This window comes from Sycon ciliatum, chromosome 1 (genome assembly GCF_964019385.1).
Source record: "Sycon ciliatum chromosome 1, ocSycCili1.1, whole genome shotgun sequence".
NCBI lineage: Eukaryota > Metazoa > Porifera > Calcarea > Leucosolenida > Sycettidae > Sycon > Sycon ciliatum.
The window spans coordinates 78,143,612-78,166,949 of NC_088643.1; the positions used below are offsets into that span (position 1 = coordinate 78,143,612).

The following is a 23,338-nucleotide window of genomic DNA, read 5'->3' on the forward strand; positions in this document are numbered from 1 at the left end:
TCGTATATCTGATATGACCTGTGCATGTGACCAAGAGTCCATATTTATGCACTCTTGATGTGACATGACCGCATGACTTTATGAGCGCAAGATCTTAATTAAGACACGTCACGATGATGTCAGAGAAATACGGGATCACATAATTATTATAATAAACAGTAAAATCGTAGTTGTAGCGTGATTGCTGCGCGTGAAAGATGACAATCTCCCTCTACTGGCTCTAGCTCTGATGATGAGTCTGATCCGTTTGGCCACTTTGGGTTCGAAACTACTTTACAAGTAGTCTTGTCCGACTTTCACTTTCAGGTGATCGTGACTGTACATTTGCGGTACTAGTGTGGCGGTGTGAGTCACAGAGTGCAGAGTGCATGCAAGTGGTAGCCTGGAGTCGATTTATACAAGTAACAAACTTGAAAGTTAGTTCAACCTACTGTACAATATTTTGCAAGTAGCGAGTTGTGGGAACCAAGGCCAGGGCCTAGGGGCTGAACAGGGGATATTAGCTGGATTGGATATAGTAGCAGTACCAGTATATATGTACAACAACATTGAAATCGAGGCTTTACTTTTCCTCATGATCACGGACAATCTCTTGGGTTTACGACAGCAACACTACACGGTTTGTCTGGACGCCACTTGTCAGTAATTGGTGACTTCAAGCATGGTTTTCGGCAGAGAAAAGCAAGCTTACACGTCCTCCGACATACGCCGGCCAACATTCTTTAGGTCTGAGTCCGAGTCATCAGCGGAAGTGACGGATGTGGACCACCCAGCTGAAGACGCGACCACGCCAAGTAATATCAATTATGAGTGTGCCATGGAAATGGAGGACCTCGGCAGGAGACCAACCGATACCAAAAATGCAAATGGCATGCATAGCAGGGCACTGGAACCACTCTCTGACGTGAGTGAGACAGAGCAAGAAGTGGCATCACCAGGTCCAGCTGGGATGTACGAACTTGATAAAGATGCCGCTGAAGCTCCCACTCAAGAGCGTAGCTCTGTAACTAGTCACAAAGGGAAAAAGGACCAGACGACCAACTCAGAGCCTCCACCAACATACGCCGAGGCCAGTAGCTCTCATAATAAGATGTCATCATTCTTCATTGGTCTGCCAAGGTCACTGTCACTGACTCGTGTTGATGATACTCCTGAGTCGGTACCACTTTCCTCCAGCATGCATGGACCAACGAGTTCATGTACAGCTGAGATCCCTCAAAGACCCAGGGTCCCACAGCATTCAGATAATATTATAACAGCTGCAGCAGCCAACATGCGCTACCCTAGCAGCAGACCCGAGTATGACATCAAGAAAGTTCACGTTGCACCAGTAGCCAAGTTCTTCCTCTTCTTTTCGAACATGATAGCCTCCGTAAGTAATGGACAAGTGCAGAGGCCTTGGTGTGCTTGCATGTGTGTCTTGCATTGCTTGCAGCCTTGTAGGCAGCAATGCTGTGCTCGATAGTGTGCGATAGTCATGCCGCCATATATACATACATACATACATACATACATAGCAGACTCAGCGGAGGACGTTCAGGTTGGTACATACATACATATGTGCACGTGCGTGCCTGTGTCTATTTGTGTATGGGTGTAATTAGGTGTATGGGGAAGGGGAGTCCCCGAGGGAGGTGTTCATGTGATGGTTTCAGGTTTGTTGTATTAGAGCCGTTGTGCATAATGAAGGTTTCGTAGTGTTCAACTGGTCAGGCACCAATGAAAAAGGCTACTACAATTGGTTGATTCGGAGCTTGCCCAAACTGAGTGGAAACTTCAAGTTTCTCGGAGTACAGGAAATTGGTCTCGGCAGTAAGGCTTCCACAGTCCCAATGTGCAACAGTACGCAGTTGTCGTACATCATTGCTTGCTAGTACAGTACAGTGGTTGCAACGAAAGCAGTTTCCATTGTTGAGCTCTTTTTCCGTCGAAAGTTGTCGAAAGTTCATACGATTTTCGTTACTCAAGGCCGTAATGGCCAAATGTTACAGATCCTGCTGTGCACAACCTCTCTACTTTCTATTTCTAAGTGCCTGCAAGTAGAGACATCTGCAGTGAAACTTGTCTTAGGCGACCGCTCAAAGGACCTTATAAATGCGGTCTCCGTGTGCACATTGTCCCCGTATCCAGGGTAATTTGACTGGAAATAACATCTCTTGGTCCTATTTGTTGTGGTCCTCTGGGACAGGTGATCGCCTTATCATGGTGGTCGTCTTATCATAGTGGTCGTCTTATCATGGTGGTCGTCTTATCATGGTGGTCGTCTTATCATAGTGGTCGTCTTATCATAGTGGTCGCATTGATAGGTTTTACTGTATAATATGTACTGTCAGGGGCATCGGAGGGTATTTTTTTTTTGGGGGGGGGGGGGGGGGCACGGTCAGCCACCTCCTGAAGTGCAATTTACTCGTGGGGTTAGGGTGGCTCTTATGAAAAGTTTCGAAATTTAGACCCCAGATCACTGCTTTTGATTGATTCACAGGGTACCCGGGATGAAAAGTGGTACGGTCAGTACCGTAGTGACCGTAGCGTGTCCGACGCCCCTGACTCTCTATTTGAACTATGCGTGCCTGTTGACAGGTAGGCTTCTGGATAGCCTGAATCATATGCAGCAAATGATTTCAAGTATTAAAAGTAGATACAATATTCAGTTTGGTTAGAGTTAGAGCAATCCGTGCTTGTATCAAGTACCCTTCATTGGGGACGTAGGTAAATGCAACTGGATCCCAGGACGTGTGCCTTAGTGCTGGCAATCTCTTTTCTTGGGTAGACTGCAAGTACTTTGTAGTGCAGTCAATACTCTGTGTGTGTGTGTGTGTGTGTGTATGTGTGTGTGTGTGTGTGTGTGTGTGTGTGTGTGTGTGTGTGTGTGTGTGTGTGTGTGTGTGTGTGTGTGTGTGTGTGTGTGTGTCACTGCTTTGCAATAACTTATTTGCCCATATTTGCTCAGTGGAGCCTCCGCATATTGAAGAAGTTATTCGCCTATATTAAATATAAGATTTCATGGTGGTGTGTATGCGTGCATGTTTCTGCTTGGAACATTATGCAGTTTATTGGCCTGGCGACGGTAGCAGTTGGCACATATACATCGATCACGCAGGGCACATTCACTGACTTGAGTGGATTCGGTACAGATCCTGCGGCTTTGCTGATAGTTGCAGGGTGCCTAATACTTTTCGTCGGAATGTGCGGTCTAATCGGCTCCTTGAGGGAAAACTACATGCTACTTCGAATTGTGAGTTACTTTCGCATTGCACATGGTCTATTGACTCTATTTTGCATATTCTTCGAGAAGCCTTTCTTTTTTCTTGACTCTACTCTGGCAAGTGGCCAAAAAGGAACTCACACTACAGCACAGCGTTCTCCAATCTAAGTCAGTTGTGTCTGCACGGTAAATGCATTGGTTGCCTCCCAGTGACCCACTTCTAAATCATCACATTAAATTTCGAGGTATGGCAGTAAGTGCAATTGTAGGGCATATCTGCTGATTCATGTTTCAAAGCTTCCTCGGGCCAAGACCAGCTGACCCAGTGCCCGAAGAAGTACAGGTTCTGAATTGAGGCTGAAGTGTTCATCATTTATACCGAAGTTCCTCCTTTACTGTTTCCTACTGATGATAGCCAAGTGCATGTTGCTCGGGTGGGTCGAATGGCTTCTTGTAAATTAACCTCTAACATTCCTGAGGGCGTGTGCTAGCCTGGAGCGCGCCAACACGCTATGAGGCCTGAGCTGTCATACACTACTTTACAAGTAAAGTAGTTTTTAGGATGGGGTTAGTATTCCTTCAAACAGTCCGACACTCCAGAACAACCCCAGCATTATGACTACAATAATGAGCAATAATAATGGTGTTGAAACAGACAATGGGAGTGACCTCGTACTATAACATGTTCTCATAATGTTATTATGTTGTGTCCGCTCTTCTTTTTGGCGCAGTTTCACGGGACTTTGATGCTGATGCTGATGTTGCAACTTATTGGAGGACTCCTAATCTACTTCTTGCAGGCGCGGGTAAGGCTCCCTGTTGCTTTCTGACAAATCATACTTTGAAGTACTAGGAGGGGGTGGTGACGGCGGGGTTCTTTGCTAGTTTAGACGTTGTCTACTCTTTTGCACTCTCCGTGGCTAGTACTAGAGCTGCGCATTGGGGAAAAGTCTCTGCCAAAAGGAATGCTGTTTAGCGTAGCTGTTGTTTGTGTGGACTGCCCATTCATTGTGAGGCAGCTTGCCATGCGACCATGTTTGGATCGTTTGGTGCTATGTACTCTGCTGCAGGTGAAGAATGCAGCTGGCAAGGAGGTGGTTGATGCCATCAAAAAGTACCAGACCGCCCCGCTTCCAACTGCGCTAGATGATGCCATCATTCAAGTTCAGCTGAGAGTGAGTGTTGTTATGTGCACTGTTCATATCCGTCTGCAGACCTGCATGAATTGTGTTCATGTGTTGTTACTTGTACACGACATGCATGCCACCGCAGATGCATGTGCTTGTAGTCATTCAACGTTCCACACGGAGTATTGATACTTGACAGGTGGATCATCTACGCCATGCTCCTTTTGCGGACAAGTGAGCTGTCTCGGTGTTGTTGGACTATACAGCAAGGTGCTGAACCAATGCCTCGCAAGAAGTGACCAAAGCATCAGGACAGCTAAGCACACAGCAGACAGTGACAGGACAACTTTAGTTTGTTGATATTCCCAGTTTTGTGATAGGTGTATAAACGTCACACAACTATGGAAGTGAAATAGGTGCCCGGAGATGAAAATAACTGTATTCCTATAGTATGTTTGGCTGGTGTTGATTTTAGACACGCAGTGACACTTGTGTATGCTATGCACACTGTATTGTGTGTATGTGTGTGTGTGTGTGTGTGTGTGTGTGTGTGTGTGTGTGTGTGTGTGTGTGTGCGTGTGTGTACGTGTGTGTGTGTGTGTGTCAATCAGTTCCAGTGCTGTGGTGCAACGCAGGCAAGGGACTGGCGTGATAACAGCCCATACTTTGCCTGCAACAGCCAGGAGGTGTTCGAGACCCTCTACAGTGCCTGCAGCGTCCCAGCATCCTGTTGCCAGACAGATGTACGTCCACTTGTCAGTTAAATCCTTCCCCTCTCTCTCTCTCTATCTATATATTAACTGGTTTGAGGGAAAGAGACAAACGGGAAAAGTCTGAACCAAAAGTCTGATCTATATATCTATCTACAAAGGAGTGAGTTTGGCAATTGCCGGCGAAGTGCTGAGACTGAACTGTCAAACCATGTGTGGAACCTGAAGCGTACGGGGACGCCATTCTCTGTTCGGTGGCATATTCACACAAGGACACAGGCATACATGTATTCCAACAAGTCGAAAAGGTGCAACCTATGCAGAATCGAGAAGCTTACTATTGAACAATGCCAACAACCCGAAGAGCCTGAACAGAAGAAACGAACTAGTGTCAAAATACCGCCATGAAAACAAATATTACATTAAAAAACGGCGAGGAGACAATAATTTGATAACCGCAATCAATAAAATGAGCTGAACCGACATTTGTGTACTTTGTACTTTATTCATGCAATGTAAAAAAACAGTGGAGACCAGGGAGTCGTATTTGACGACTCCCTGGTGGAGACGATGTGCAATAAAACGATCGTTTTTTACATTGCATGAATAAAGTACACAAATGTCGGTTCAGCTCATTTTATTGATTGCGGTTATCACATATTAAAAAAACTTCACACCTAGCGTGACATAGTAGAACAAGTAGCAGCCAGTCGCAACTGCCCCACAAGGACAGTACCCGGCACAGTCATGACTGGTTTTGGCCAAGACTGGCTTAGCACACGTCAGTGCCAACATTATCCCTCATATTATCCATCACATCTGTGTGATATTGGCCTTCATTCGTGAATCGCGTAGAGTAATGACAATCTAAGCGCCAAGTATCAAGCATGATCTTATTAAATGATTAGTCTTAGGTTTTTATTATCAGTCGTCTGATGATTGCAGTGGCATGAAACTTTGAGTCACGACAAATCCAAACTGGACCTATTTCTCTTTTTTCGTATACTGTACATGTATCAGTGTCTGCTCCAGCGCCGGGTGAGCCGGGTAATCCACCTGGTTGGGCGGCGCTTGGACCCGGTTGAAAAAATAAAACCGGGTCACATGTGACCCGGTTGGTACTGTCGAACTTTGAAAGGACTGACTACATGGCTTGTATGTGTCAGATACTTCTTCTTCTTTCGTAATTTTCTAATTCCTGTCCTCTCTTTTCTAAATGCGGCTTATCCATTCGCCTTTATATCATTGGGCCTAGTTCCCGTTTATTGTCCGAATTAAAATAAACCAACCAACCAGTTAAAACATGTGACTCGGCTGGTGAGACAGCGCCAGGTACATGTGTACCCGGCTCCGAGCCGGTTGAAATGGTTGCGCCAGGTACACGTGTACCCGGCTGTCCTACAATCCTAGAGCAGACACTGATGTATATCTATCTCTCTCTATCTCTCTCTCTCTCTCTCTCTCTATCTATCTATCTATCTATCTATCTATCTTTCTGTCTCAGTCTGTGGGATGGTGTGTGTCTGGGAGGAGGCATGATTAATTTGGTTTCTTGATAACTGTTACATGTATCTCGCCAGCAGCTCTAGAGCTAGAAGCAATATTATACAATGTACTTTGATCTACATGTGCCTCTGTGGTGTATGCAGTTCTGTACCGATATTGAATGTTAATTGTTGTATGGCTGCCTACAGGCGTTGACCAATGCTCAGTGTGGCTACAAGGTGTTCGCCTACCCCAACATGACTGCAACTGAGATTGCAAAGTACCCGAGAATAGTAAGCCACCTTGCACAAAGAGACTGATTAGGATGTACTTTGCAGAGCTCTCAAGTAGTATGATTGTTTTCATGGTTTTAGTAGGCAGTATGCCTTGATCGTAATCTGAGGATTCTGTAGCCTTTGGTGACGTTACTTCTACACTCTTGATCTAGCCAATTGCTTCAGCTGAATCGGAGGAGAGAGGTGTTGTGGCGACCATATAGATGTGGTCACTATAATTATACTTCAGAAGTAGCAATGTTCCGTTCCTGTGTGTGTTGCGTGTTTGTGTATTCAGGGCGAGCGCAACACCATCATCTGGAGTACTGGCTGTGTGAATGCCGTGTACGACTGGCTGAAAACAAACTGGGTCACAATAGCTTGCGCCTGTGGCGGTGTATTCTTGTTTCAGGTGAGCTTGCTTGGATGGCACGTTGCCGACCTTGTGCTTGTGTGCTTTCGTGCCTATGTGCAGAACAATCTGTTGGCTTGGTGGTCAGAGGCAAGCGTAGTAGTACCGTAAAATCCCACCAGAACGCCCCTACTTCCGCGACCCTTCGAGTAGGTCCAGGTGGGGAGGGGCGGATGGGCGAGTCCTACTTGACGCATTCGATACTGCAGTATAACCTGGTGTAAGCGACCTCTGTGTTTAGCGACCACCTGCTCTTAAAGGGGAAGTTAAGGCTAAAATCAAAATTTCACCAGTTGTAGTCTTCGGGGTGCTGAGTCGAATGGTCTTGGTCCGAGAAAGCTGAGACGTTTCCCTTCCTACTTGAATCCCAATCGAACTCGCGCACTTCCACCGAAACTGGGTGACTGCGCCCTACTAGATGGGGATTTGTATGCAAAATGTCACTAAAAGCGCCATTTCGTTCTTATAAAAGCACGGATGACCGCGATTGGCCCATATGTTGTAGTCTTTTGGACGCTGAGTCGACTGGTTTTGGTCCGAAAAGGCTGCGATGCAGCGTTCCTCCTTTATTCCCAATCGAACATGGTTGAACAAGCGGTCACGTGCTCCTGGGTGCCAGCAGGCGACAACTTTCACACCAAGGTTCAACTCGAGTTCAACTCGAGTGACAGGACTGCACCCAAAAAAGGTCAAACAGGCTAGTAAGTTGTACCCTGCAGGCACGGTGACCGGGTGACTGGTGTACGCAGGAGGACGTGACCGCTTGTTCAACCATGTTCGATTGGGAATAAAGGAGGAACGCTGCATCGCAGCCTTTTCTGACCAAAACCAGTCGACTCAGCGTCCAAAAGACTACAACATATGGGCCAATCGCGGTCATCCGTGCTTTTATAAGAACGAAATGGCGCTTTTAGTGACATTTTGCATACAAATCCCCATCTAGTAGGGCACCGTCACCCAGTTTCGGTGGAAGTGCGCGAGTTCGATTGGGATTCAAGTAGGTAGGGAGCGCCTCAGCTTCCTCGGACCACGACCATTCGACTCAGCACCCCGAAGACTACAACTGGTGAAATTTCGATTTTAGCCTTAACTTCCCCTTTATTTTTCCATGCACCAACAGTTCTACACAGACTCTGTGGGACCTGCGCTTAAACCAGGTTTTACTGTACATAAAAAAAGTACTCACCCAACGAAAACTGTGTGTGCAACTCGTACACCCACCAAAGGTCAAGAGCAGGAGTTGTACAGACCCATCAAATCCCAGGGTTTGTGCGATCCCTGGTCAAGAGGGTGTGAACTGTTGCTTACATTTCCAACGGGGTAGAGCCCGCGGCTGCAGTGCAGTACAGCATCACACTTCACAGAGTCATACGAGGATTCTCACTTCCCTGACAAGAAGTCAGAGAGGGGCGCATGGGAGAGATGGGGCGCTCTGGCGGGATTTTATGGTAGTAGTAGTAGTAGTAGTAGTGACCTGCTGATTTGTACAGCCGTCGAGAGTCTGCATGTAAGATTGTGTTGCAATAGAAAGAGATCACTCAGTGCGCATACAATTGAACTCACCTACATGCAAGTATAGTGTGTACTCTGATATTAGACATACACTTCCTTACATTGTAGTGCCAACCTTAGAGTACGCGTGTATCGCCCAACGATGCAGTATGTTCAGATGAGAAATGCTTCGGATGCTAGTACACTGCTGTATCATGTACTGTACCTCACGGTGGTACATCTAATCAGGGTTCCACTATACCTAGTTAGATTGTCTGCGAGGACTGATGTGAATGGCACTGAATGCACCTTGCAGAGTCGCTGCACATCGTCAGCGCCCATGTGTCTTGATATTAAAGGGGAAGTTAAGGCAAAAATTAAAATTTCACCAGTTGTAGTCTTCGGGGTGCTGAGTCGAATGGTCGTGGTCCGAGGAAGCTGAGACGCTCCCTTCCTACTTGAATCCCAATCGAACTCGCGCACTTCCACCGAAACTGGGTGACTGCGCCCTACTAGATGGGGATTTGTATGCAAAATGTCACTAAAAGCGCCATTTCGTTCTTATAAAAGCACGGATGACCGCGATTGGCCCATATGTTGTAGTCTTTTGGACGCTGAGTCGACTGGTTTTGGTCCGAAAAGGCTGCGATGCAGCGTTCCTCCTTTATTCCCAATCGAACATGGTTGAACAAGCGGTCACGTGCTCCTGCGTACGCCAGTCACCTGGTCACCGTGCCTGCAGGGTACAACTTACTAGCCTGTTTGACCTTTTTTGGGTGCAGTCCTGTCACTCGAGTTGAACCTTGGTGTGAAAGTTGTCGCCTGCTGGCGTGGTGACCAGGTGATTTGGGAACCTAGGAGCACGTGACCACTTGTTCAACCATGTTCGATTGGGAATAAAGGAGGAACGCTGCATCGCAGCCTTTTCGGACCAAAACCAGTCGACTCAGCGTCCAAAAGACTACAACATATGGGCCAATCGCGGTCATCCGTGCTTTTATAAGAACGAAATGGCGCTTTTAGTGACATTTTGCATACAAATCCCCATCTAGTAGGGCGCAGTCACCCAGTTTCGGTGGAAGTGCGCGAGTTCGATTGGGATTCAAGTAGGAAGGGAGCGTCTCAGCTTTCTCGGACCAAGACCATTCGACTCAGCACCCCGAAGACTACAACTGGTGAAATTTTAATTTTTGCCTTAACTTCCCCTTTAAAGATGGGTGTGTGTGTGTGGGGGGGGGGGGGGGTGTAAACAGTTTCTGCGGCAAGCTGGCACAAGAAGGCAACTGGCGAGTAGTTTCGTGTTACCTTGCGAAGAGCAGTTTCTTTTGTGGTTCGACTCAGCACCCCGAAGACTACAACTGGTGAAATTTTAATTTTTGCCTTAACTTCCCCTTTAAAGATGGGTGTGTGTGTGGGGGGGGGGGGGGTGTAAACAGTTTCTGCGGCAAGCTGGCACAAGAAGGCAACTGGCGAGTAGTTTCGTGTTACCTTGCGAAGAGCAGTTTCTTTTGCGTTTGCATTGGATACAGCACCACAGCCTATAATGGTGTGCTGTACGTGCCCACATGCTCATAGCAAAGCCCCGGCACGGCAGGTGTGTATGAGTATGTAACCTGCCACCATGCTGGCACATGGCGAGTTGGCATAGCAGTGTATTGAGGGTGTCTTCCCGGCGGGAGACATTGCCCTGTGGCATGGCATGGTCCACGATGTAGCGTGGTTCGATCTCCACTTCACAACTGCATGACGGGCAATGCTGATGTGGATCACTCAGGTCTGGAAGTTCCCCCGCACAGGACCCCTATCTCCCCATACAGTTTGGGTATGGTGTATAAGACTTGTATGCTCTCGTGCTCTTTTTCAAATGTCATGTCATGCTCCTTTCTGCTCCTCCCTCTCATATTTCTCCCTCTTTGTCTCCTGTGACTCAATGCTGCAGATACTTGGACTAGAAGCCTCCAGGAAGCTCATTGACTCCTTGAAGTGCATAAAAACAAAGGGGCACTTGATTTAGTGATATTGCCCTGTGAAATAAACTAGACACTTCAGTATGATTTATTGGATGTATTGCGCAACTGTTCAACACACGAAACACACTCAGCGTCCCGGTCTTGACCTTTTTGATGTGTGAATTTTATCTCTACACTGTGCTTCACAGTTGTTTTCTGTGAGTTGTATGGTTTTCCATTGAGTGTTTGAGTGTTTAAGCGCTCTTGATTGTATTGCTTTACTGTATTGAGCTGAGTTATGAGCCACCTGTTTTTGTCTGCGTCATAACAATTTGACTGATTCAACTTCAGTACTCTTTTCCTGCCAACTTCCTGCACATTCATCCCATACTTTTTTGCTCATATTTACTTTTACTCCGAGCTGGGCTTGTGACAAAATTAATATTATTTTTCCTTTGCCTGTATCTGCTCTTTACCACCACCCACTCCCCCCCCCCCCCCCCCCCGCCCGAGTTTCATGCTGAGTGCAATCATTTTCGCAATCATTTTCATAAAGACAACAGTTGATTCTCGACATTCGAACACTCTTGAGCATCAAACTTATTTACTTGTTGTGGCCAGGGAGTCCCTCTTTATGTCGTGGCCAAAGAAATACGCCCCTGCAAAGTAACAAAGTGGTTCCCCGTTTCCATTCCTGTGCCTGTGCCAGTGTGTACACTTATATTTTTATAAAGGTCAAAGTGATTATAAGTCCAGTCAGTTCAAAGTTCAAGCACCATGCAGGGGCGTAGGAGGGTTTTTGGAAGTGGTACGACCGAAGGTCGGAGCGGCCAAAGGCCCTGTTGGAGGGGGGGGGTCCAGGGGACCTCCCCGCGGGAAAATTTTGTAAAAAAGACACAAAATCCTGCGTTCTGGGAACTTCTGGCACACTTCTGGCGCAGTGTGCAGTCGAGTCGAGTACAGTACTCAGTACAACTGCAGATGCATGGCAGATCTACGAGTACGAGTCTAGAAAAAGATCAAAGTCTGATACGCTTATATGCATCGATGGATCCTGATTTTTTTATTACGGTTTTGCACGTTCCGGACGGACCACACTTTTTTAAAAGTGATACGGCCATGGTCGTACCAGTCGTAGCGGGTGCTACGCCCCTGCCATGCATAATATAAGCACTGTACCAAGAGTTTATCTACTCTTGCGATCTTGACCATACAGATCTACCGTACATGTACGAAGTAACACTACACAGGTGAGCATGAGTCATCAAAGACTCATCATGTCAGTTCTTACCATTCTTACGTCAACTATTACCGGTACTTGTAGTTTCGAAGTTTCATAATCGTGGATTTGGATTTGCATACTAGTATTGCGATTGATCGAGGAATCAACTATCTGGTAGTTGTAATAAGTATTGACTACGTCTTCAGCTACTGTATTGAGCCTTTGAGGTACTCACTTCCCGTGGTAATTCCTTATCAGGAGCCTTATAATCAATTTGCACAAGGCATGGGCACCCGACAGTCTCCGTCGATCTCCTTTCCAGCATGGACTTCGCTCCGCAGTCTCCGGCCTGACGAAGGTGTGTATTCTGTAGAAACTCAGACATATACCGGTGTGGTACATATACAGTACATGTTTTCTTGGTTACCGGTATACAGCTACAGCCAAGCCGGCCAATATGGCAATAATAATGATGTATTTAAAATGTTACTTCTGGACCCATAGATACCGGTATGCTGTATATAGACTATTGTACAAATTATGTACAGTTAAAACCTGTAATGGCGACCACTCGGATATGGCGACCATGGCGACCACTTTTCCTTGTCACGGACGCATTCACATTCAAAACAGCTCGGATTAGGCGACCACTCGCTCAATGCGACCGGCGGCCATGGCCACCCACCCGCGACCGCGTTGCACCATGCATGGTAGATCTACACATCAGCTCGGGAAGTGTAGATGTACATGGTGCATGCACACACAGGTCTGAGGACCCCAGGCACATGGGTCGTGCTAGAGTAGCATAGGTGTGTGCAGTGTGATACACTGATCAAAATGATTATCATAATGTATTATGAAGTGGATATGGTCACGTGACCCACTGAACCTGGATAAGAAGACCACCTGGCCAAGGCAACCACTTTTTCTCGGCCCTTGAGTGGTCGCCTTAGACAGGTTTCACTGTACAGTCGAATGTCACTTATCCGAGCACGTCGGTTATCCGACAAGCCCGGGAGTGGTAATTTTATGACTCTCAACAGTAAAATTCTGAATTTGTATTATTCGGTGTAATATGCATTTATTTGAAGTAGATGTGGTCAAGTATGCTAACATTGGATTGGATTGGTTTATTTAACGTCGAATAACAAACAGGCAGTGTTGCCTTATTACATGAGATCGACTAACATGTATGTGTACATAGAGCAATTCATGAATATATTTGGGTATTGTGTACATAAATCAGTGAAATCCAGCCGTATATGCACATAAAAATGATATCAGTTATCCAACATATCCAGTTATCCAACATGCCTGATTCCCGAAGTGGTCGGATAAGCAGTGCTGCCAAACCGTCCGATTTTTCGGACAGTGTCCGATTTTGAAGGCTCTTCCGAAAACCGGTCCGAAAAAGGAAACGTCCGAAAAGCAGCCAAAAATGTCAGGGATTAGTACTTTCCTATGCAGAAGTCCTGTATATTCACTTTTCAGCGCAACTGAAGGCACAAATCACAGTACCTGTACAGTAAAAAGGCTAGCGCTTACTCATGCATTACAAAGTTCATGACAACTTCGGGGGTGCCATATCGGTTACCATGGCAGCGGAGCAAATTTTCATGGTATTGTGGGCGTTACTTTGAATTCTTTGGAAAAAATTTGCTGAGGAGAAAAATTCGCACCATGTGGCCAGCCTTGGCGGTGAACATGGTGCAGGGTGTCCGATTTGGGGCGAAAATTATTTGGCAGCACTGGATAAGGGGTCGTCCATAATTATCGAACTTTTTTCACAAAACGAAATAATTTCGTTATGGGGTGGGAGGGGGTTGACCAATTTCGTTTCAAAAAACATTGATACATGTGCATGCCCATAGGAGCAGTTACACACTTGCAACTTTTGTTGTATTATGCATGCATATGTCAAACTTTTTTTACGTTCTGAGGGGGAGGGAGGGAGGGGTTGGGTCTAAACTAAAATAATTCGTTTGGTGAAAAACGTTCGATAATTACGGACGGCCCCTAAGTGACATTCGACTGTATACGTATGTAGGCCAGGGCCCAGTGCTTGAAGGTGATGACGTCAGAAGTCAATAAATAATGACTTTTAGAGCCAAGCTGACCATTGCGAAGTGCAGTAAACATGTAAAGCATCATGAAAGTCGCTGCCGGTTTCGCATACATTTTTTGGTTTGCGAACAGGACCGCAAACTTTCGCATTTTTCATTCCGAAAAGCAGTCGGAACCCGAATCGTGGATTTGCCTCAGGCCAAGACAGTCATGAATCTACTACGCTGTACTGTCTGTACATAAGTTAGTACAACCTGTCAACATCATGCAAGCATGAATTCTGTTTGTTGATTCTCTCTGAATGCGAATTTTGTGACCGAGTTCGACTTTCCTTGGAGTGCAAACCCGAACGTGAACTTCGCTTTGCTACAAGTTGAACTCAGCCTACAACCCCGTAGTATCTGGTGGGTAGGCCCTCATGTCGCATGCTGGTGTGGCAGTTCTCTCTACCAGCAGTATAGGTCCCCAGCAAGAGTGTGCAACTCTAGCATGCAGTGCTGTCCCTGGATAGTGGTACAGTCAAACCTCGTTAGGACGAACTTCAAGGGACTGAGCAAATTTGTTTGTCTTATCGGGAGTTCTTCTTATCCAGATCTGACAAAAGATCGATATGCATATCATAATTATGGATTGTATTTACGTGAAGGTGCATGCTGTGGTACATGGGAAGCATTTCATTCTTAGCATACGCCAGAAACAGGTAAGTACAATGACAATGTGCAATGAATCACAACTGTGCCGAAAGTTCGAACAACACACTGATTATTTGTTCAAAACACGCTTGAAAACAATTTTCACTGTACGTACAATATTATAGCCTCGACTATTGAAAAAAAAGAAAGGAAAAAAGGCAGCCAGCGCACACGCACGCTCTCCCGGACAGAAAGTTCGTACTACATGTACATGACCACACTGATTTTGTTCAAATCACACTTGAAATAATAGTTCGTCTTCGCGAAAGTTCGCTGTACAGAAGTTCGTCGTAAACGAATAATTTTGACTTGAATTGATGCCTGGCCAACCATAGGATTGGCCCTAGTTCGTACTAATGGAAAGTTCGCCTTATCAGTGTTCGTCCTAACGAGGTTTGACTGTATTTTAAATATTTTTGCACCCCCATGCACTGTTACTACTACTGTTGTTGCTAGCACCTGCAATTACATGTATGCACGCATGTACATAATAGTATGATAATACTACATACTGTAAAAGCAGAAATTTTCGGTGGTGTTTTATTTTCGGTAACTTCGGTGCCGACAATTTTTACCGAAAATAAGACGCACCGAAAATTGCGGTACTACCGATACTGTATACATGTAGTATTAGTGCACTTACCCTGGAAAACGGGTTTTACCGAAAATTTCCCTCCACCGAACTGCCAAGTTTGGAGAATGCCAAAATATTACACCACCGAACATTTCTGCTTTTACAGTATTCTGTTTGGTGCCTGTGGCATATTTAGAGTTGTCGCGTATTGTGTTATTTCTATACCAGGTTTTTTGTTTGGTTGTGATGTTTTTTTAACCTCTTTTCTCTCTCTCGTAATACAGTGGTCCCTCTATAATCCGGCACCATTTGTGCCACGAAAATCTGCTGGATTAGGGAGGGTGCTGGATTAACAAATCTGATTTACTGCTGCAATGTGCATGAAGGGGACATTTTGGCTACTGAAAATTGTGCTGGTTTATCGAGGGTGCTGGATTATAAAGTGCCGGATTAGAGAGGGACGACTGTAGTAGTGTGTGAATTGCTATCTCCTCGCAGCACTCCTCATTTATTAACCCATCCTAACCAATGTGCCCACTTCACTCCTGACGATGGTTATTTTATGACCGAAACGTTGAATTTTTTTCCTGAAATGAATTTGTGAAAAGCAGTGATTGTGTGTGAGCCGGCCTAGCCAGTGCTGCTCACAAGCCAAGTCATTGTTCTTGTTTTCCTTTCTGTATGCTGTTGGTAATTCAAAATATGTAGGTTACTGGTACAGTTTAACATGTCATGTCACATGCATACAGATTCAGAAGAAGCACTAAGCACCCGAGAATGGTTTCGCGGATCATCGTGTCACTGAGGCAAGTATCATGGTGAGATTTGCCAGGAGCATTGTGGTTTTGTCTACGTGGAATGAATTGTCAAGGCAATGCTCGTACTGTCCTACTCATAGTCTGACTGAGCTGTAATTTAGTACATCACAACTCGAATCTAATATGGCATCAATGGAATAAATTAAATAAATTCTCCATCAATATTTCGGCCTTGGGCCGAAATATCAATCCTGATGATGGCCCAGGGCCGAAATATTGATGGAATTTTTTAAATTTTTTTAAATTGCGGTTCAGGAACCGTATAATGTGTGTGTTTTGAGTGATCTTTTAAAATGAAGTGGCCGCAGTGGAGTCTGCGCACTTGGAGAGAGAGAGAGAGAGAGAGAGGGGGGGGGGGGGGGGGGGGCTGTTGGGCAGTATGTTGGCGCTAGAATTAAGCACTGGAGAATCTGTGTGAGCTTCAATTTTTTAAGCAAAGTCACAACTTATGATCCAAACCTGCGGAATCAAAGTAGATTGTGTAAACCATGCCTATTCCCACCGATGATGCATTTCTCGCTTCCCCTCAATGCACAGTCATGATTTTAGCTCTAATTTTGGCTCTTCTCCTGTGTGAGAACCACGGAGTAGCACAGTACTGGAGAATATCAGTATACCTTAGTGTGTATCTTCCACAGTCCCTGCCTTATTGCCTGATACAGTGGAGATTGGATATAACGACCTTGGGTATAACGACAAATCGAGTTTAGCGACACAATTCTGTTGCCCAAGTCGTTTAGCAAGTCCTTTCTGTACATTATAGATCGGGTATAACGACCTCGAAAATAACGACAGATCGAATTTACTGACACTTTTTTGGTGCCCGAAGACCTGAAAAACAGTGAAAATACATCGGATATAACGACTTTCCTCTTGTATCAGGCAGACTGGCATGTCTGGAATATGGTATATTATGGCTGTGCCACATGCCCGGACCTCCGGGTCACTCATGTGTGCTTTACACTGCACGTCGTTGTAGCCGCAGTGCAGCGGTGCGGGATGACTTTACCTTGAACAATGCATGCAAGACACATGACTGTACAATCATACACATCTATTATCCACATGTACAATCATGTACATGTATATCTACAATACATTTCTGTCAAAAGAATTCGGGTGGACACACCCATTCCCATAGCGCTGCACATCACATCCGAACCAGTTCCGTTATTTTGACAACGTTTCGGCACTTGGCCATCGTCAGGTAATAACAATGAATACCGTGGAAGCCACACAACAGCAGTATATACGCAGAGTGTAGCGCCAAAAAAGATGCGAATTATGTCACCTAGTATGCAGAAGGGGGGGGGGGGGGGACAGAGAGAGAGAGAGAGAGAGAGAGAAAAGGCGCAACTAGCACATCACGGAGGAGAAGCATCAGAAGGTAGCGCGCATTGTGCTCTGTGAATGGCGTTACGCAGAGTGTAGCGCCAAAAAATAAAATGATGCGAGTTATGTCACCTCTATACAGAGGGGGGAGAGAAGGTGCAACTGTGCACATCACGGAGAAGAAGAGCGCGCTGTTGTGCTCTACGAAGTGAGGGTACATGCCAAATAATTATGGTGTTAATTCTTGTTAATTTTTTTATTACCTGACGATGGCCAAGTGCCGAAACGTTGTAAAAATAACGGAACTGGTTCGGATGTGATGTGCAGCGCTATGGGAATGGGTGTGTCCACCCGAATTCTTTTCACAGATGAAGCTGCAGGAAGCCTCAGCCCTTCTTCAAACATTTCTGTCATTTTGATATACATATTGCATACTAAATGTGAAGATCGGGTTTAGCTTCAGATCGAATATAGCGACATTTTGCTTTCTCCCGAAAGAGTGTCGTTATATCCAATCTCCACTGTATACACCATGTATATAAAATGATGTATACCCAGTTTGTGCCAAATCACTATTTTGATTGCCTATGCCTTGCTCTCTATATGCAGGCCACCTGTTTTTTATCCATCATTTGCCTGATGATTGTGTACAGGTCTACCCTTGTTAGTACGACACCGGTTACAAGGCAAACCTCATTAGTAGACAACGATACAAATTCCCAGGCTGACGCCTGAAATGCATACATTCAAGTCCGGATAGTAGATATAGTATCGGTACTCGTTTGAAGACAAAGTGTCTGAGGTCCTTGCTGCAAATAGTGCTCGTTATAAGACAAAGAATTTGAACCCTCGCCCCGGGGTTGTCTAGGGTTGTCTACTAACAAGGGCAGACCTGGACTATGTAGTATCTACTACCATAAGACATGTCATTATAACGAATCGCAAATTTAACATTGGTCCAAAATTCATGAGTCTAACGGGAAGATGATTATGTTAAAGGGGAAGTATACCCTAAAAATATTTTCACCAGTTGTAGTCTTCGGGGTGCTGAGTCGAATGGTCTTGGTCCGAGGAAGCTGAGATGCTCCCTTCCTCCTTTATTCCCAATCGAACTCGCCACTTCCACCGAGACTGGGTGACTGCGCCCTACTAGATGGGCTTTTGTATGCAAAATGTCACTAAAAGCGCCATTTTGTTCTTATAAAAGCACTGATGACCGCGATTGGCCCATTGTTTTAGTCTTTTGGACGCTGAGTCAACTGGTTTTGGTCCGAAAAGGCTGCGATGCAGCATTCGGCCCTTTTTCCCAATCGAACATGGTTGAGTAAGCTGTCACGTGCTCGTGCGTTCACCAGTCGCCTGGTCACCGTGCCTGCAGGCTACAACTTTCACGCCAAGGTTCAACTCAAGTGACAGGAACTTGCCCAAACAGGCTGTAAGGCTGTGTTTACATGAGGCGTTTCAACCCGGGTCAAGTTTCAACCCACCATGAACACAGATTGATTGGCGCGTTTACATGACGCATTGTGCTAGACCCTGGTTGAAATTTCGCCCGGGTTGAAATCGAGAAATCGTACTGCTGTACTTCTGTGTGTATCTCGCGGCAGGTTTGAACAGCACTGCACAGACAATTTCGCGCGAAAGTATTCACGTGACGATACAGGACTCTAGAAGTGGACTTTTGGCGGCATATAATTGACCCGGGTCAACTGTCTTCATGTAAACATTCACCTACTTTTCTACTATACAGACGCTTACTGGACAGTGTTCGATTGGGAATAGGGGCCAAACGCTGCATCGCAGCCCTTTCGCCCCAAAACAAGTCGGTGTCCAAAAGACTACAACATATGGACCAATCGCGGTCATCCGTGCTTTTATAAGAACGAAATGGCGCTTTAGTGCCATTTTCCATACAAATCCCCATCTAGTAGGGTGCAGTCACCCAGTTTCGGGGAAGTGGCAAGTTTGATTGGGAATAGGGCTTGAAAGTGATGACGTCAAAATGGCCAGGAAGTAGTAAGTTCACATCAGATTTCTACTTTTGGATCCACTAAGGTGTGACTTTGCTATTGCCTCAATGTGTGGGTGAATAGCAACCCACGCATGTCGTGTACAGGTTTGACTTTTACTTCGCCACCAGTTGTCACCCCAGCCCCATTAGCCAAGTCAGTCAATTTCACCGGTTACATCACCTTGCTGTGAGTGAGACCGCTTGAAATGTGCTTGGATCCCACATGGATCCAGTTTTTGAATTTTGAAATTGTTGCTATGCTGTGACGTAGCACTTTGAAGCCCGATAAAGGAGGGAGGGAGCGTCTCAGCTTCCTCGGACCAAGACCATTCCACTCAGCACCCCGAAAACTACAACTGGTGAAAATCTTACAACCTCGACAGACCAATTATCGAAGAAATGTCAAGCGTTTAAAAAACGTTAGATTTACTTCATCGATATCATGGTTATTGAATAATAATTAATATTGAACTCAGATGGTGAGCCAAGTTCCAATTTCCATGTTGCAAATTAATAATGAGTAAATTTTACATGATGCGTACATTTTACGTGATGCATGGTACTATTGGTAGATGTAGTCTTCTAGATTACATGACGCTCGTGCACTGCATACAGCCTACCGCATGTAGCGAAGCCGTGGCAAGGCATGGATGGCAATGCACTACAGTCAACCGTTTGCGTATAACAGCACTCGGCGGGGCATCAGAAAAGTGCCCTTATTCGCGAAGTGTCCTTATACCCAAAGTCTCATTATATGATTCAGGGTTCTAGCCAGGTCAAAATAGTAGGGGGGGGGGGGGGTGGTGGGCATGGGAAACAGTTACCCCGTATCCCATTTTTCCACTTTCCAAAATTGTCTTGCCACGCTAAATGCAGCGTATGGGGCGAATCCCCGACGTCGCCCCAGACTCATGTGCCTTTATGAACCATCTAATAGTGACTTTCGGCTCCATTTTCGTTGAATTGCATGAAAAACACGAAAATCGGAAAATGAGTAGGGGGGGCGACACTTTTTCACAGGGGGGGGGGGGGGCTCAAACAGAGTAGGGAGTAGGGGGGGGGGGGGGGGCGCTGCGCCCCCCTAATCCCCTTTGGCTAGAACCCTGTGATTGCATTACAGTTAGATGGGACTTTGCTCTGGGCATGGGAATTCTGTCGTTATTCGTGAATTGTCGTTATATCCGCAGCCGTTACTTGCGAAGTTGACTGTACAAGTTGTATTGGGCTGTGCACTAGTGCGGTATACGCATAGTTAGGCAAAGCCCGATTTTGCCCGTGAGGCTTTGAAATTTTGCCGCAAAATTTTGCTGGCTCATCGTCGATATTTTGCTTTCATTTTGCCAGGCCACTCGATATTTTGCTCCCTTTTTGCTTCAAGATTTGTGTCGCGTGTGGGAAAACTGACCGAAAGTGAGTCACGTGTTAAAGGGGAAGTATACCCTAAAATCAAATTTTCACCAGTTGTAGTCTTCTGGGTGCTGAGTCGAATGGTCTTGGTCCGAGGAAGCTGCGACGCTCCCTTCCTACTTGAATCCCAATCGAACTCGCGCACTTCCACCGAAACTGGGTGACTGCGCCCTACTAGATGGGGATTTGTATGCAAAATGTCACTAAAAGCGCCATTTCGTTCTTATAAAAGCACGGATGACCGCGATTGGCCCATATGTTGTAGTCTTTTGGACGCTGAGTCGACTGGTTTTGGTCCGAAAAGGCTGCGATGCAGCGTTCCTCCTAAGTTTATTCCCAATCGAACATGGTTGAAGAAGCGGTCACGTGCTCCTGGGTGCCCAAATCACCTGGTCACCGCGCCAGCAGGCGACAACTTTCACACCAAGGTTCAACTCGAGTTCAACTCGAGTGACAGGACTGCACCCAAAAAAGGTCAAACAGGCTAGTAAGTTGTACCCTGCAGGCACGGTGACCAGGTGACTGGTGTACGCAGGAGCACGTGACCGCTTGTTCAACCATGTTCGATTGGGAATAAAGGAGGAACGCTGCATCGCAGCCTTTTCGGACCAAAACCAGTCGACTCAGCGTCCAAAAGACTACAACATATGGGCCAATCGCGGTCATCCGCGCTTTTATAAGAACGAAATGGCGCTTTTAGTGACATTTTGCATACAAATCCCCATCTAGTAGGGCGCAGTCACCCAGTTTCGGTGGAAGTGCGCAAGTTCGATTGGGATTCAAGTCGGAAGGGAGCGTCTCAGCTTCCTCGGACCAAGACCATTCGACTCAGCACCCCGAAGACTACAACTGGTGAAAATTTGATTTAAGGGTATACTTCCCCTTTAACGTGTTGCATGTTGGCAAAAATGGGAAAAAGGAAGTCACGTACGTGTGGGTAAAACTGTGCGAAATGAGTCACGTGCACCGCATACGTGTAAAATCTCCCAATTTTCAGTGAACACACTGATATTTTACTCCTTTTTGCCAGCAATTTCCCTTTCGAAATTCTTCGATATTCTGCTGGCAGCTAGCAAAATCAGGCTATGCATAGCTAGCCGTAGTGGAGACTCGTACAGCTAGCTGTATGATTGACTGACGTCTAGTCTGTCGACATGCTCTCTGTACTGTAGATCTACTCGGTGTAGATCTAGACGTGTACATAGTCACTATGATTGTGTTAGTATGTCTCATTGTCTGTGCAGTGTGCACTAACTAGTAATAAGGAGCTCGAGCTTGTCCGAGGGTGGCTACGACACCGAATAAGTACACTGCACTGCACTATGCAGAGTGTACGAGATCAGTGGCTGAGTGTGTGCACTGGAGCGCGCGCTACCGATAACACTAACAGGATGGATGGACTTGGCCAGTTGGGGCTCGATCGTGACAGTTTGGAGATCGGTTGTGGTCGAATGTCAACCATTTCTTGGTCTTGTTTATTTACTTGTATTCTTCGTTTGACGAGATTTTGTTTGTCCGTCGTGGCCAAGCGCCGAAGCCTCGTCCGTTCAAAGTGTCGGTGCGTGTATTGGATGAACGAGGAGGTGTGATATACGTGCGGCCGGCCCTGCTAAACGGGCCTTGGCTCTGGGTCCGTCCAGAATGCCAGACTCCGGTCCGTGTTGGCGCTCAGCTTCCAACAATGCTCGTCTGGGAGCAGGTAATTTCGGCCTGATCTATTGCTAGTAGTTCGTTTGAAGTTTTGTTGTGTCCGAATTGACGTGGAAGCTATTATTTCTGCCATTTCGCGTGGCTGGGTGAATTCAGTTCCTTTGCTTCCACGTTTGTGGGTAACAGGAGCACGTGCCCTCGAGAAAATGCAACCCAGAAGTATGCAATTATTCCACCCTGGGCCATAGTGGCTATTGTCGAGAGTCCTTTTGGTCACGCGTATTTTGTGCTCTTATTTGTAGCAGCGGCATAGTGGATGAGGACGTGCGTGCAATTATGTCTTGTATTTGTAATCTAAAGAACCGTGACCGCGAGCGATGCGCTTTATTTTGTAGCGAAATAAACATACTGCGGCATGTGGATATTCTTGGCGCGTACACGGGTACAAGCAGTAGCAGGAATTCAGAGCGCATGTCCAGACTCGTGGGGCTAGCTAGGGTTTGCTACATAATGCACAATTGTACAGTAATGTGTATTGACCTGGCCACTCGGTATTGTATTGGAACTATTGATGTAGTAAATAACATTGCATTCCACAATTATTATCCTGTTGGTTTTCAGTTATCCATGATTACCAAGCTCGGGCGACCAGCCATCTGTCTCTACAAATCGGGGATACTGTGCACATCCTGGAAGAGTGTAGAGGTGAGTGGCAGACCGCCACTGCTGTTCCTATGCCTGCCACACAAGGGTTTTCAAGTGTGCATGAAACCCCTCTACAACCTACACTCTGTCTGTTCTCATAATGCAATGCATCCATCTGTGTTTGATCCAATCACATGGCACATCTCTGCTCCTTTATTAGAAAATTCACACCCAATTTGTCATGTTACCAGCAAAGTGACACCTTCTAC

The 23,338-nt window shown here is 46.0% G+C and overlaps 2 protein-coding genes and 1 long non-coding RNA gene across 6 annotated transcripts in view; all 3 read left to right on the forward strand.

Annotated features, from left to right (window-relative positions):
- The first annotated feature begins 209 nt into the window (after window positions 1-209).
- On the forward strand, window positions 210-11,137 carry LOC135807123 (tetraspanin-33-like). The gene is made up of 8 exons (XM_065321164.1): window positions 210-1,372; window positions 3,050-3,235; window positions 3,937-4,011; window positions 4,276-4,380; window positions 4,944-5,075; window positions 6,737-6,820; window positions 7,101-7,214; window positions 10,645-11,137. Exons 1-8 carry the CDS (start codon window positions 662-664, stop codon window positions 10,717-10,719), a joined length of 1,482 nt encoding a protein of 493 aa, XP_065177236.1. The 5' UTR covers window positions 210-661; the 3' UTR covers window positions 10,720-11,137.
- Window positions 11,138-12,002: 865 nt separating this feature from the next.
- LOC135805644 (uncharacterized) lies at window positions 12,003-19,740 on the forward strand. Its single transcript, XR_010551162.1, has 3 exons — window positions 12,003-12,234; window positions 15,956-16,024; window positions 19,450-19,740. It is a non-coding gene; the product is annotated as an uncharacterized LOC135805644 (long non-coding RNA).
- A 2,421-nt stretch (window positions 19,741-22,161) lies between these two features.
- Window positions 22,162-23,338, forward strand: part of LOC135805637 (dedicator of cytokinesis protein 3-like) — a 66,698-nt gene continuing 65,521 nt past the window's right edge. For 2 of the 4 annotated variants that reach the window (XM_065319705.1, XM_065319706.1), the window contains exons 1-2: window positions 22,162-22,473; window positions 23,046-23,129. In XM_065319705.1, the coding sequence (XP_065175777.1) occupies window positions 22,416-22,473; window positions 23,046-23,129 (142 nt within the window). In that variant the 5' untranslated portion in view covers window positions 22,162-22,415. The remainder of the gene's footprint in view (window positions 22,474-23,045; window positions 23,130-23,338) is intronic. The other 2 variants (XM_065319709.1, XM_065319708.1) reach the window with 2 other exon arrangements.

Excerpts from the sequence above, each read along its gene's own strand:
- LOC135807123 (XM_065321164.1), top strand. The coding sequence starts at position 662 with ATGGTTTTCGGCAGAGAAAAGCAAGCTTACACGTCCTCCGACATACGC. Across the intron at positions 4,381-4,943 it reads TCATTCAAGTTCAGCTGAGA|TTCCAGTGCTGTGGTGCAAC; the intron begins GTGAGTGTTGTT and ends TGTGTCAATCAG. Across the intron at positions 7,215-10,644 it reads GCGGTGTATTCTTGTTTCAG|ATACTTGGACTAGAAGCCTC; the intron begins GTGAGCTTGCTT and ends TCAATGCTGCAG.